Source organism: Pyrus communis, chromosome 3 (genome assembly GCF_963583255.1).
Source record: "Pyrus communis chromosome 3, drPyrComm1.1, whole genome shotgun sequence".
Classification (NCBI taxonomy): Eukaryota; Viridiplantae; Streptophyta; class Magnoliopsida; order Rosales; family Rosaceae; genus Pyrus; species Pyrus communis.
Window position 1 is genome coordinate 21,657,839 of NC_084805.1, and position 15,711 is coordinate 21,673,549.

Consider the following 15,711-nt stretch of genomic DNA (forward strand, 5'->3'; position numbering starts at 1 on the left):
ATAATTTCTCTTACGTTGTCTTCATAGACATCTTCCATATAGTTGATTATACAGCTTAAATTGACATCAACAAGGACATGAAGGTTTGTATATATTCAATTATTCTTGGACGTCTTCCATATAGTTGATTATACACCTTAAATTGACATCAACAAGGACACGAAGGTTTGTCTATATTCAACTAATTATGTACTAGCCTTTATGCACCCGTTCACGTGCATGCAGAATGTATTTTTTGAATCACGGCATGCTGCGAGCGACTTATACGTTTTAAATGTATTTATATGCGTAAATTGACAAAATGAAAGTCAAATATTTGAAGTAAATGAATAATTTTAGATCATGCTTGAAAAAAACCCTTGTAAACCAATTAAAACAGCTGAATTCACATAATAAAATCGGTGTCTATAGAATTTACATTAAGATAAGAGAAAATAATATTTAATAAACAATTGATTGAATCACATTATTGCTAGCCCATTGTGAGGCCCACCCCCGTTCCCCTTAGTGTAGATAATATCGTTTGTTTAAAAAATAACTATCATTTGACAATTAATTTAATTACATTATTATCCGCGTGCGAAATACCCTTTTTATAACCGGCAACGTGGGCACCATCAACTTTCACTCATCCTTCCGTTTTTTTATTCTTTTCTCTCTTCCCACTTATATTTATATATTATATTTTATGATGACCAAATTACCCCTTCGTTATTTGATATATTATATTGGGCTGTTTTTGGATTTTTTGGGTTGAGGGGCAATTTTGTCCTAATATTTTTGTCGAAGCCGCGACACCAAATTGGCACTATTCATTGCCCTATTCGCTTTATATATAATTAGCCTCCATGCATGCACTCATGTGCGTGCATAATGCATTTTTTTAATCATGGCGTGTTATACGCGAATTGCATGTTTTAAATTTATTTATTTATGTAGATGGAAATGAATAATAAATACATTTAATAAAAGCGGTCTTTTAACTAATCAAAGTAGCTGAATCCATATTAATAAAAGCGGTTTTTCAATTTCTATCTACATTTTATTAAATTTACATTAAGATTAGAAAAAATAATATTTAATAAACAACTGATTGCTAGTCCATTGTGAGACTAAACCCACTCCCTCCCCTTAGTGTAGATAACATCGTTTGTTAAAAAATAAAAAAAAAATTATCATTTGACAACTAATTGAATCACATTATTATGTGCGTGCGAGAGACTTTTTTATAACTGGCGCTACATACATCTTAAGTGTTTAAAAATTGATAAATAATATTAATAAACAACCACATGCAAATGGCATTTTTTGAATCACAGCGCTAAACGTAATTTAGACATTTTAAATGTATTTATATGCGTGAATTGCTTCAATATTTTTTTATTTCGTTATTTTCTTTTTTTATCACCGGCACTATGTGACAACCCAATCGTATCGTAGGTGTGAAATGACAGTTTTGCCCCTAGTGATTATGTTTCATTATGTGGTTGTTTTGGGGATTTGGTTGGCTGCATCTGGATCACACACACACACCCACACTTTCATCCTCATCTCCTTCCTTGTCCCGTCTCTCTCTCTCTCTCTCTCTCTCTTTCTCTTCTTCTTCTTCGTATGGACAAGACCCAAACCTGTGAAAACGTTGTAGATCGAGGTGGAAAACTATACCTTTGTGTTTGTTAGGTTCATACAAGTTCAACCATACCCATTTCAGGTAAGAAATCTTTCGATTTCACGTCAAACCATAGAACCCCGATTTTGGTCATTGTTCATGCATACGTGAAATGTTGTTTTTCAGGGAATTTAAAGCTTGTAAGAGCTTAGTGAGGTCCTTAGGAAGCTCGGGGTGGTTCGTTGGAAGGTTTTGGACGTCAGGATCGTGAGTTGCAAGTTTGGCCGGATTTTGTGAAGTTTCTCCGACGTGATTCCGTGAATTTCAGGGCTTGAAAGTGGTAAGATTTGTTCTACTTGTTGTAAGCTTCATTGTGGTGCAAATTTCATGAAATTTGGTTGAAAATTGAGTGAGAAATAAAGGTTTAAAAATTTCCCGATTTTTTGACGACGGCGACGGCACCGGAGGTGTGCCGGAAAAGAAGACGGAATATTCCGTCAGTTTGGACAGAATATTCTTAAAGGCGTTAGGTTAACTTTAACGGAATCTGTCAATTTTAACGGAATATTCCTGACAGCGTTAACTGACGCCGTCAGTGTGCCTGGCACGTGGCCGCGCGTGGCCGGCACGTGGGAGGTCAGAAAATTATTTTAAAAATATGGGGATGTTCGTGAGGTTGAGTAGATCACATTAGTGTATTCATACACTCTATTTGAGTAGGGCTGGAAAAAAATCCCAAAAATCCCAAACCAAACCGAAAAAATCCCGATCCCAAACCAAAATTCCCGAAAATTTCGGTATGTCATCCCGAACCAAACCGAAATTTTCGGTATGGGATTCGGGATTACATCTCCATTTTTTCGGTATTCCCATACCGAATAGAAATAAATATTATATATATATTATTTTTTAATTATAAGAGAATTATTTTTTAATTAATGGTATTGGTAGCCACTAGTGTGATTAATCTTTGTCTCAACTAAATAACTAATGTTTGTTTGTTCAATTTGTTTGTTTTTATATTCCAGTTGTCTCAACTAATGTGATTAATCTTTGGATATTAGTTTCCTGCATACCTAGCCACTAGTGTGATTAATCTTTGGATATTAGTTTACCTAGCCACTAGTGTGATTAATATGTGGATATTAGTTTCCTGCATACCTAGGCAAATCAAGAAAACAAAGGAGCAAAGACCATTATGCATGAATGAACATATCAGTATACATATATTGTATGTATATACACGGACAAGGTGGGTACAGGGCATGCAATTAGTTGAGCTCAAATTTTTTTCTTTTGTTTTCGAGTACACAATATAGTTGTTCTTTCAGACATGGGCGCCGCCAAAATTTTCATTTAATTACAACTATGTGGAGGAGGAATCAAAGTTGGAATGTGGGGTGAGATGGCATTAGCCCAAAAACTTTGTGCACAAATGGGTAGTGGGTAGATTGAAACTTAATTTTAGCCCAAAAACATAATATGTCAAATTTTAGTCCAAAAGCCCAAAAACATTTCGGGATTCCCGATTTGTCCCGAAATCCCGAAATTATTTCGGGATTCCCGAAAATTGGGATTCCCGAAAATTTGGTTTGGGATTGGTATTGAATTTGGGATTCCCAAAAATTTCGGTTTGGGAATCGGGACAAGGGTTTCGGTATGGGATCCCATACCGAACCACCCCTACATTTGAGCATTGTATGAGAAGTTATTACCTAATTTTGGTTATGTGCTTTAAATTAACGTTTTTATAGTTGTTTCGTATATAGGTGAGACCTATCCCGAAGACGAGCGCAGTCACTTGAGACAAGGCAGTTACGACCCTTCCACATACTCTTTTGGTTTTCCATATATACCTATATACTGTGGTTTTTTCCCAGAAAATGAAATGGAATGTTTATATGTTTTAAATGTCATGCATAGCGTTTGCCTATTTATTTATGCATTAGTAGTAGCATATATGTATGTTTGGTGCTGCGGACGCACAGGTAAGTGCCAGGTAAGTTATAGTTTATAGTTGTGACGTAGTGGTTATGTGAGATGCATAGTGAGCTCATAACCTGCACCCCCAGTGTTAGTGCACCCGCCCAAAGTAGGGCACAGTTCTTCACGTGATGTTCACCTCCTGCACCACATGCTCATCTTAGATCCAAGTTAGGTGCACAGTCCTATCGTACAGACCATTATAGGTGGTTCCGACTCGTAGGTGATCCGCGATTATTCGCCTAGTGTTCACATGATCGTAGCACTTGAGCGTATTTATTTACACCCAGTCCTGTCATACAGACCACTTTAGGTGGTTCCGACTCGTGTGCAGGCATAATTAGTGAGTTGGAGATTTGAGTTCTAGATTCAGCCGTACAGGTCACGTTAGGTGACTCCGGCTGACATGTTATTTGCATTGTTTGACATTACCTGAGTTACTTACATTTTATGTGGAGGCATTCGACATGGCATATTTCTGAGCATGTTTTCTATATATGTGTATATTCTATTTTCTGGAAAACTATACAGGTTTTACGGCGAAAGGTTAGAACTTTTGATAAGGAAATGATTTTGAAAAGGTTTGTTTTTGCCCACTCACACTTTCTGTTTTACGCCCTTCCAGGTTCTAGTTTGGATTGCTCTTTTGGTGGCTCACGAGGAATTAACGGCATATCTGACAGATTATCATCAGTGTAGGACCCCCTTTGAGTGTATTTAGTTAGTATTTGTTCCTCTAGACTGCACTAGTTTTTCTGTGCTCTGAATATCGTTTTTTCACACTTACGCTTGCACATGTATGTTAACTACTCTGTGTGTAGTTTGGTTTTTATTTGTTCGTACTTTTATTATTATTCTTAGCTTCTGCACTATGCACATGTTTACGTCACTCTCACGTGGCGGCCAACATGTCCTGATTTCAGTCGGGGTGTGTCACACTACGCATCTCTTAAAATGTTTTGAACACAACATTCATTATTTTTCTTATTTTTTATTATATTTTTCTTTCCCGTGTGCACCATCAACTTTGTCATTTGTTTATTCTTTTCTCTCTTCCTTTTTATTTTTTTATTCTTTTCTCTCTCCTTATTTAGATATATATTTTATTTTATGATGATCAAATTACCAACTTACCCCTGAATGATTTGATATATTATTTTGAGCAGATTTTGAATTTTTTTTATTGAGGGGCAGTTTAGTCCAATTTTTTTGTACATAGATAATAGATAGATATGTACAACAAAGTCATCGGCTTTGATGCAGACTTATATAACTTGAACATTAACTTGGCAAATCAATTTGGTAAGAGCGATCATACAACAGTCACCTTGTTAATATTTCAGATTAGTACGTTGGATTCCATTCCCACTCAAGGAGAGATTTTTCAATGTACCCAAAACATGGGATGCTACATCACATTATACAAGTGATGGGACACCTGAAAAATAAAACTTCCTTCCACATATATAATGACATATGATGTATCACTTTGTATTTCATACACACTTAGAAATTTCGCCAACTAAATAACATAGGGTAGCTTATTCTACATGACGAGTGATTACTACACTCTTCTTCTTATCTTTTACTTAAGGAAAATTAAGAGACATAACTAAATAGAAAGTACATAAAGTCAAAAGTCAAAAGAAAGTGCGAAAATCACTTCCGATTTTATATGTTTGTTCTTACAAAAAAAAATAAAAAATAAAAAAAATAAAAACCTAATTAAATATGTCATATCTAGACAGTCCAATCCAATCCCGACCTTAACCCTAAAAAGAATCAATCTTTGATACTCATGATTTGGTCAGTGTGATGTCTTCACATTTTTCATCTAGGGTGCTGCGGATTCAAACCAAAGAGCTAAATTTCATCAGTCACCATAAAAAATAAAGAACCAACCTCTGTTTGCTCATTGAAACCCCAAGCGATTCAATCCCACCGGCGGTGGACATGGAAGTGGCAGAGGAGCTAGAATTCGGAGGAGGACATGATGAAGTTGTTGGTATAATTATAAAATAATTATAATTAGTACAAACCGCAATACTCACGTGTAATCATATTATCTAAATTACTGATTAATAAAATCTTCTTTGTTAACTAAAAAATGGTGAAAAAATTATTTAGTCTTCTATCACAGGAAAAAAAAAATGACGGTCAATAATGTAATTTTACAAAATCAAAATTTTCTGTTTTTTATTGAATCTTCACTTATGGATGATTTTAGCATATATCTAATATTAGAAAAAATAAAAAATAGAAACACAAACCTCTCTCTACGTTCTCTCTCCTTTTCTCCTTCTCATTTTAAAAACAAAAATAAAAAATACTCACACACACAATGTGTATAGGCATATGCTAGTATAACTTAAAATAGTGCTTATTATCAAACATTTTGGACTAATTTTATGTAAAATTGATCAATAATTTCTATTACGTGGTCCATATAGTTGATTATACACCTTAAATTGACATCGACAAGGACGGTTTGTATATATTCAACTAATTATGTATCTGTAGGATGCAGACTTATATAGCTTGAATATTAACTTAGCTAATCAAAGCTATCATACGACAAAGTCACCTTGTTAATATTCCAGATTAATATATTGGATTCCTCTCCCACTCAAGGAGAAATTTTTCAGTGCACCCATAACGCGGGTTGATACATCACATATTATTATACAAGTAGTAAAACACTTGAAACCACTTCAAAAATAAAACTTCCCTCCACTTATGTAATGACATGTGGTGCACCACCTTGTGTTCCAAACACACTCGGAAATTTTGCCCACTAAAGAACATGGGGTAGCTTACTCTACATGACGAGTGATTACTCCACTCTCTTTTTAATCTCTTACTTCAGGAAAATTAAGAGAGATAACTAAGTAGAGAGTACATAAAGTTAAAAGAGAGTGAAAATCATTTTCGATTCTATATGTTTGTTTTTCTTGAAAAAGAAAACCCTAATTAAATATGTCATATCTAGACAGTCCAATGCCGTTTTTAAACGTTGAAAAGAAATCATGGATTACTGTTCGTTACATTAGTTGTCTTGCTGTTTCGTGCCCGAAGAAGGTTAAGATAGACAAGAAAACCACCACCATGATGTAAAACCAGTTTTTATATTTTATTTCTTCCTTTTTTTCTTATATGAGCCTGAACTAAAAATGTTATGATACAATCTTCAAAATGTAATTCTAAATTAAGTTTTCATAACTAATGATCAACTTAGAATGACTCGTTTGAAATGTCAACAACAGAGCAACGAGGTGCCTACGTGTCCTTGCTCTTACTTGAAGATATAGTTGATTGAGGAAAAAACCCATCACTCGATTTGAGTTTTATGATCCCCATTCAAGACTCACATGAATTGAGGTATATGCTCTTTGTCCGCCCTACCATTTCCTTATAAAAGCAGGATGATTAATTAGGCTCTTATTCCATCGATTCACAACTGTTTGCGAAAATATTCAATATGGCCACAAAAATCGAAGTTCAAATAATAGAGAGCCAAACAGTTAAACCATCCTCCCCAACTCCTCATCAACTTAGAAATTTTAAGCTCTCAGTTTTGGACCAGATGGCTCCTCTAGTTCATGTCCCACTACTTCTCTTCTATCCCAATATTGCTACTACTCATTCCATGGCTATGAATGAAAGATGTCAGCTTCTAAGTCAATCATTAGCCAAAGCTCTCACTCACTTCTACCCCCTTGCCGGAAGATTAGTTGAAGGCAGTTCCACGATTGAATGCAACGATGATGGAGCTGAATTCATCATAGCCCGTGTCAACTGTTCCTTAGCGGAGATTTTGGAACCCCCGGATGTCGTGATGCTAAACCAGTTCCTTCCAACCGAAGGAAAAGGCTCAATGCTTCTTGTGCAAGTCAACTTTTTCGAGTGCGGTGGAATGGCAATCGGATTCAAGATTTCACATATGATTGCTGATGGCTCCACAGTATTCACATTCATCAAATATTTGTCTACAATAGCACTTCAGTCCAGCGACAGTGATCAGGTGGTATTGCCTCCAGAATTTGGTGCTGCATCTCATTTTCCACCACTAGATTTTTTGAACTCATCACAGCCAGCACCAATGCCCAAGAAATTTCACCAAGCACAGAAGTGCATAACAGAGAGGTATGTGTTTGATGCGTCAAAAATTTCTACTCTCCAATCTGATGTAGCCAGTTCAATTGTTCCCCATCCTACGCGTGTAGAAGCGGTTTCAGCACTCATTTGGAAATGTGCAATGGAAGCGTCAAGATCAAACTCGCAGTCCCCAAGGCCATCCATGTTCCATCAAGGTGTGAACTTGCGCAAAAGGTTTGTGCCGCCTTTGCCAGAAAACTTAGCTGGGAACATCGTGGGCCGTTTTACATCGAAGGTTGAAGAGTTTGCGATGATAGATCTAAAAGACTTGGCTGCTAAGTTCAGGAAAGGGATTGAACAAGTGAAAGAAAAGTATGCTGCACAAGTAGTATTTGATTCTAATGAAGCATGTCAGGAGCAAAAAGACTTCTACAAAAACGTGCTAGATAATGATGGGATAGAAAATTATGCCTGCGCCAGTTGGTGTAGGTTTCCTTATTACGAAACTGATTTCGGATGGGGAAAGCCGGCATGGGTGAGCTTAACTAGTTTCTCAGTTGCGAATGTATTTACTTTGTTGGACAAAAGAGATTGCAAGGGATTAGAAGCATGGGTGACTATGAGTGAAGAAACCATGGCCATCCTTGAAAGCAATGTGGAACTGCTTGGATATGCTTCTGTAAATCCAAGTGTCACCTACTGAAAAATATAATTGTAAGAGACTCATTTTTTCCGTTTTTGTGTTCTTACATTAAAATATGTATTGTTTGCCCCCAAGTAGTAGTTCTGGAATTATGGAATCCGTTTTAGTCGATCTTTCAAATCTTATTGAAACTTAAGGTAAATATGCATGGTAGCCATACATATGGATACCAAGATGTTAATTGCTAAATATAAAGGTTAAGTTGTCGTTAATTGGATGGATTGGTGCTAATGTCCGGATACAAACATTTCGGAATGCCATTCCAAATTCATAAAATTTAATAAACAAATGAAAATTTGATACGATGCCATTTGGCATTATCATAATGTGGCAGTTGTAATATTGATTAGTTAGTTTTACAACTAATTAACGGTTAGAAGGTAATTTGGTTGTTATCAAGGAGTCTTTGAAGAAGATTATGATACTTCATTCATTGATAAAACGGCATTACAATTACATATTATAAATAACTCGCCCCAAAAAGGCATTACAAATACAAATTATAAATAGGGATACTTTGGATGCAGTCCATAGTCTCTAACACTTTTTGACTAAAACCTTAATGGTATTCAAAGTTTGATCGAAGTCCCTAGACTTTGTACACCTCATTATATTACTATTAATAATTATATTTTTTTAGTTTCGACATTAATTATTTGATATTTTATGTGATTTATAGTCCTATAAATTTAAAATCCTTCATTATAATACTATTAGAAACAGCTACAATAAAAAAATTCAAACAATTTGATTGAATAAATGGATAAAAACTATGAAACAATAAGAAATAATAAATGGCAAAAGAATGTATCCATAGTGTTAAAAAAATTGGTACATGTTACAAAAAAAAATGGTACATTTCACATATAACAAAGTGGTACGTTAATAAAGAAAAATGGGTACATTATAAATAAATTAGCGTACAAATAAAAGATTAAAAAACTTGGCCCCAAAATGGTCCTTGCAAACTAGATCTAAAAATATTGCAATAAAGCATCACTAATCGCAAAGTCAGGAGTAGACTTCAAGCACTTGTCTGACGAGCTCATCGGGAATGGCACGATTACACAAAGATCAATAAAATTGTTACACTTCATGTTACAGGGAGATCATATGAGGACAAAATCTCAAACAATAAATTGGGATAGGGAGTACGATGCCCATAAGTCGATCACATCACCTAATCACCGCCACGATCCCAGAAAGACCAAATGAAGTAGATCAGTGAATCAAATAGCTCCACCCTTCACACATAGATCCAAATAGGCAGCAAACCAGAATGAATATTAAAATCATGCACTCTTCTAAACAGAGCAATCAAACTAGCAACCTCTCATACGGAGAGAAATCAAACCAAATTCCAGGACAACTTTAGGAAATTATTAAACATAAACAAAATAAAAGGATAAAAACATGCAGCCGCTCCACATCTTCCGAACATCTGTATGTCATATTATTGCACCGGCTAAACCCGAAGTGTCGCACTAACTAAACACGATCCCGACGCAACTCGACATCTTCCATGGCTTCTCGCTTCAATCCTATATCGAATGTGATAATTAGATCCAAAACCTTGTGTTAACTTTGTGTTTGTGGGCTAGAAGACGACGACTACCACGATGACTATAGAGCTCCACGACGCCAATTCAACTCCAAATAAAGCAAACGGAAAGTGAGAGGGAAGAAACAAAGATTGGTTTTCAAGAAGATTGATGCTGATCCCAAAGCCAAAGAGAAGGGCCCACGGTAGAGAATTTGTCATTTGAATTTTCTCTAGATGGCTTATTTTGGAGTCTTAGTAGCTAAGTTGTTATCTACTACTATAAATAGTAATTCTTGCAAAGAAAAAGAGCCATTGTAAAAATTTTATTTTTTTAATAGCCAGTCCTTTGATTCTCCTCGATCCCTTCTCGTGTATGACTCGTCTAGCTTCTAGAACAGCTATAGAGTCAACGGAACCTCAAGATCCTAGCACCCACACCATCTCGGGGAGATGTCCACTAACATTAGAGACATGTTACAAGCCAACCATGACAGTGTACTGTCATCGGTGGCATTGTGGGTAACCAAGGAGGCTCGTATCCTGGAGGTGGGAGACGACCCAAACAACATGTCGTTTGGTCAGGGGACTAGATTTAGTTAAAGGGTCATTCTCCACACATGATATATGCATAGAAACCAATTTCCAGTTATTATTCTTTTAGACTATGAATGACAACGCCCCAAGTTAATTGCATCGCACAACCAACCCTCAGATTTTCCTTATTTCATTGAATTAAATGGATATGTATTACAACCAAATTATCTTTCTCAAGTCCTGTATATGAAACGCATAATAAAGATACATATCAAAAGTCATTAAGTTTTATGAAAATCATAAGCATTGACAAGGCATTCATCACTATGAAATGCATGAGACTCATGCCAAGGATTCACTTAACACGATTTTGACTAGCAACCTAGACTACTTGTGAATATAAGTGAATAACTATTACGTGAAACTCCCTTATACTCTAGCATCAAATTCATGCATGCAAATTAAGTGTCGACCCTCAACCAACATACATAAACAAGTTTTCATTACTTAGATAAGCAAATCACATTCAAGACTCAAGAAACAATAACTGGATGTAATCAATTCATATAAAACATATAATCGTGGCTTTGAATTCACCTCTAACTAAAAAGAAATTAGTTCCACATGTTCATCATAATTGAAAACCAAATTAAAATAAATATCAAACTAAAACTAAGGATAGAAAAAACCAAGAATGTCCCACTCCAATGGCATGCACGACACTCCCTTGGATGGCAGATTGCACAAGTACTCTGCTCCTTCATTCCTTGCTTGCGGCACAAGGGTGATGTGGTGTGAATTATGGTGTTTGATGGCTGAATGTATGAATGAATGAATGAGTGAATGGATGGTTTGAATGGTGCGGCAAACACTTATATTTATAAGACTAGGGAATGCACAATTTCTGAAGGGAAAAGGATTGCACAATCCTTGGAGGAAAGGGTTAATGCTTTCAAAAACCAAGGCGGAAAGGGATAGGGAAATTCGTCAGAAATTAGGACTTCTAGAAACTAGGTATTTTGTGGCAGAAATTGGACTTCTAGAATGGAATAAGGGGTGCAGCACCTATTTAGGAACAGATAGGGTCTTCTAGAACCATATATCTAGGTGTTCTAATGTGAAATTAAGTCTTCTTTGCAGCTGGAATTAAGGTAGCAAAAGCTTAGGATAGAATAAGATAAGATAAGGTTGGATAAGATAAGATTGGATAGGATAAGGTTGGATAATGTTCCTTATTTCTTGCTCTTTCCTTATCTTCTTTGTCTTTGAACTTGTTTCTCCATATTTGTAGCATGTTCTTAGCCTCTCTTGACTTCAATTTCATCCATCCACCTTGCTCCATATACAAGTTATCCATTCCATGCCCAAAACTGCTCCAAATGACTCCAAAATGCACTTTCTTGCCAACTTTACCATTAGGACTTACAAACACACGAAAATAGCTTAAAACACTATAATAAGTAGTAATTAGCTCACTAAATGCAAGGTAACAACATAGCTAAGTAGCATAAATATGCTCCTATCATCGAGCCAGGATTGAAGAAATGAAAGAATGTGCTACAAAATTAGTTGATCCTAATGAGGCAATGCAAGTGTTGACCGAGTACTGCACAAACCTGATGAAAGATCAGGAGATTGAAACTTATAGTTGCACAAGTTGGTGTAGGTTTCCTTTATATGAAGCGGATTTCGGAAGGGGAAAGCCATCATAGGTAAGTTTTGCTGGTTGTTCAGTTAAGAATTTATTTGGTTTCATGGACAAAAGAGATTGCAATGGGATTGAAACATGGTTGACCTTAAGCGAAGAAAGCATGGCATTATTTGAAAGCAACCCGGAGCTACTAGCATATGCTTTTCTGAATCCAAGGGTCACTTAATGAGTTTGGCAAACAATCTTCTCCATGGTTTTTAATTTTTTGTTTTAAGTAAAACGGTGGATACATCACTAGCTTCTGGTGATATCCAACTTATTTTCTAGCCCCATAAGAAATTGATGGAATAAAGGAATGGGAAATGTTAGTTAGAAGTGTAGAAATAACTGTCATGGAGTTTCAATTCTTTAACATGAACATTGTCTTTCTCATTCAATGAATAAATTTGTAGGATAAATATCCATATTTATAGAAGATAATGGAACTATCATTAGTACTTACTTAACGGTACTTGAATAAAGATTACTCGCCAACTAGTAGATTCCAATAAATTTTCTCATCAATTGTACCTTTGCTATGCAGGCACCAAGATCTACCGATTTGAGCTAGTGAGTTTGGAAGGCCTATTTACTATTCTATTTAATATACCACGCTCAGATGCTAAGGCAATTAGTAAAAGTATAAGTATCCAAGTAGGGAGAGCCCCCTAATAATTCCATAAACACCTAGCGGAGACGGTGACAACCTAAATAGGAAGATTACAACTTCGAGACATTCCAATAGAAAAAATATATTCTAGTCATTTATGCGGCTATCAATGGATGATGAAAAAACCAATTAGCTCGGATGCTAAGAAACATCGTATGAGAAGTCGTCTTGACAAACGGTTATTTCATACCTACGTGGAAAGCTTTCGACAAAAAAAGAAAGTAAGGCTCGTGCTGCTAGAGGAATTGATCCAATACGTATTTACAAAATACCATTTCAATTCATCCTATTTCATCAAATTCAGATGTGATATGGTTCTGAAGGATGAATTGGATATGGACAGTTCCAATAAGATTTAATTCTAGAACAAAAATTCATTTTTTTATTTATTTCATCTATTCCATGACCGGAACAAGGGGGATACACGTTACACCATGATTTTGAATCAGAAGAGAGATGTCAAGAAATGGCAGATCTATTCACTCTATCAATAACCGAGCCGTACGTGGTGTATCATAAGGGATTTGCCATTTTCTATTGGATTGGATCAAAAACAATTCTTGAATGAGGTATTCAACTCCAGGGATGAATCGAAAAAGAAATCTTTATTGGTTCTAAATACTATTTTTTTATGAAGAGAATGAATCTTTTTATCAAAGGATCGAAAAAAAAAAAAAGGTCTAGATCTCCTGCGGGAATAATTTGGAAGATCCAAAAAAAATTAAAAAATTAAAAAAAAGTGGTATTTTCTAGAATTAGATGGGGATTCCAATGGAAGTCCTTCCGTTTCGTCTATTTGTGAATTGATTATTGAATGAGAATGGTTCAAAAAAAGAAATAAAATGTTAAAAAAGAACAAAAGTGGTACAGATTCACAAAAACTCCATGGGCAAAAACTCAAAAAGACTAAAAGAGATATTGACGTCGTTCTGCGAATTCAATAATATTATTAATTATTATTTCAATATTGAAATATTTCAATTCGGGGTTCTAGTTAGTTTAAATAGATGAATCTTAGTGATGGAATAAATATCCATATTTATAGAAGATAATGTAACTATTAAAGGTAGCACATAAAGTACAAAATACAGTCAAAATTAAGGAAGAACAAGGAAATACAAGGCAAAGAAATAAACAAGGTATGATGGATGGGGATGAACATGATGAGTGGCACTGGCAATGGAGAGACCACGAACCGTGCTTTTCATCTTGTGTGGTCAACCTGGCCCGACTTTGATAGATGGCCTACTTGACCCAGATCGTATGATGACCACTACGATCTACAGGTAGTTAAGGTGTTTTATAAGCGATATTCTGCATTAATTTTATTTAAAATAAATAAAATTCAAATTTGGATGTAGATAAAAATAAAAAATTAAAAAAAAAAAAAAAAAAAAAAAAAGCTCTTGGCTCAGCCCAAACGTTAGTGGCAAGACGTAAAAAAAGATGTATGATGTAAATGAACTTGATCAATATTAAATAAAAATTTATACCATTAATACACATTGATCATGCTAATTTCATATTGTCCACTTATTCTATATATGGAGTCATGACAAAATATTGATAAATCCCAATAGATGTAAAAACCCTAATCAAGGGCAGAAGGTAATTTCATAGTTAGGGCCACCAAAGCATGTGAAAGTACTAGATTTGTCATCATAAGCATAACTATAAGCCTGGGGACACTGCTTCTTGAAGACCTTTGAAAAGTCAGTAGGAGGGCATGTATCAGGGGTTCCATAAGCGCCAGTGCAACAATATTGGGGCTGATTTAAAGCCAAACATGCACTTTTGCAGCCAATCACACTCCCATCTGATCCTTTGTCAGACAACTCGGCAGGACAAACAGTGTTTATATTGGCCGCGCAGCTTGTGGAGTTGCAATCACCGGAGCCGCCTCTGGGGGCTAACTTAATGGGCAAGTTGAAGCCGTCAACAAGGCTAACATCGTAGAAATCTTGTCCTCCGTTGGTTGCTAGGGTTAACTCCACTAGGGATGCTGGTGGACTTGCACCGGCACCATTGCAGGATATTTGGCCAGAGCCACAATCTCCTGTTGAGCATTTGAACTTTCCGGAGGAGTCTATCGAGCAGTGAGAGCGGCCCCAGAAGCGGCCGGACCACGGAGCTTGGACAGTCAGTGATGTTGAAGCACCGGAGGCTAACTCAAATCCCGTGGAAAGTAATTGTGGGCCACCGCCTCCGGTTAGGGTTCCTGGCCAAACTGTGTTGGGACATTTGTTTGTGAATGTGAACTTGGCCGAGTAAACCCCTGCATGTTCTGACACACAGAGTATAAGATCATCACTAAAGTGCCACACTCATCAAATTATTATTTTTTGTTCACCAAATAATTAATCATCATACTTTTTTCATCAAATAAGACTTCTATTTTAATAAATTAAAGACATATTGTCATATCATTTGATGAACAAATTTGATGAGCGTGATTCATGACGTATTATTTAATATCAATGTTTTGTTGCATTCATATTGCAATAGTGATGGAAACCATGCATCGGATGTCTTGTTAGATATCCAGAAAATCAAATAGAAAAACAAAAACAGATATTGGAAGAACAAACTTCGTGATATTATAATGGATGAAATGACGACATATATTTCGTGAAATTCTTGCCTGAGAGGAAGACTAATACAAGGCCGATTAACGCTTCAAATTTCATGTTGAGCGCTCCGATTGCTTTTTGAGATTTTTCCGTCTGATAAATAATAATTCAGTTATGAACTTAGTCGTGTTTCAAGACGTACATGATGTATATATATAAGTGAAAACTGCAAAAACCAATATAATTTTCAAATGATCATATATGGTAGGGTGACTTAATTTTCAAATGATCACATGAAACTGCTTTCAAAGATT

At 35.7% G+C, this 15,711-nt stretch overlaps 2 protein-coding genes across 2 annotated transcripts; one reads left to right on the top strand and one right to left on the bottom strand.

Moving 5' to 3' along the window:
* Window positions 1-7,070: 7,070 nt before the first annotated feature.
* Window positions 7,071-8,455, top strand: LOC137727650 (stemmadenine O-acetyltransferase-like). The gene has a single exon (XM_068466475.1). The coding sequence runs from the start codon at window positions 7,071-7,073 to the stop codon at window positions 8,388-8,390; it is 1,320 nt and encodes a 439-aa protein (XP_068322576.1). The 3' UTR covers window positions 8,391-8,455.
* Window positions 8,456-14,300: 5,845 nt separating this feature from the next.
* LOC137728730 (thaumatin-like protein 1) lies at window positions 14,301-15,592 on the bottom strand. The gene is made up of 2 exons (XM_068467480.1): window positions 15,469-15,592; window positions 14,301-15,102 (listed from the first exon to the last, which is right to left on the bottom strand). Exons 1-2 carry the CDS (start codon window positions 15,512-15,514, stop codon window positions 14,423-14,425), a joined length of 726 nt encoding a protein of 241 aa, XP_068323581.1. The 5' UTR covers window positions 15,515-15,592; the 3' UTR covers window positions 14,301-14,422.
* Window positions 15,593-15,711: the final 119 nt, after the last annotated feature.

Excerpts from the sequence above, each read along its gene's own strand:
- LOC137727650 (XM_068466475.1), top strand. The coding sequence starts at position 7,071 with ATGGCCACAAAAATCGAAGTTCAAATAATAGAGAGCCAAACAGTTAAA.
- LOC137728730 (XM_068467480.1), bottom strand. The coding sequence starts at position 15,514 with ATGAAATTTGAAGCGTTAATCGGCCTTGTATTAGTCTTCCTCTCAG. Across the intron at positions 15,103-15,468 it reads TGTATTAGTCTTCCTCTCAG|GGGTTTACTCGGCCAAGTTC; the intron begins GCAAGAATTTCA and ends CAGAACATGCAG.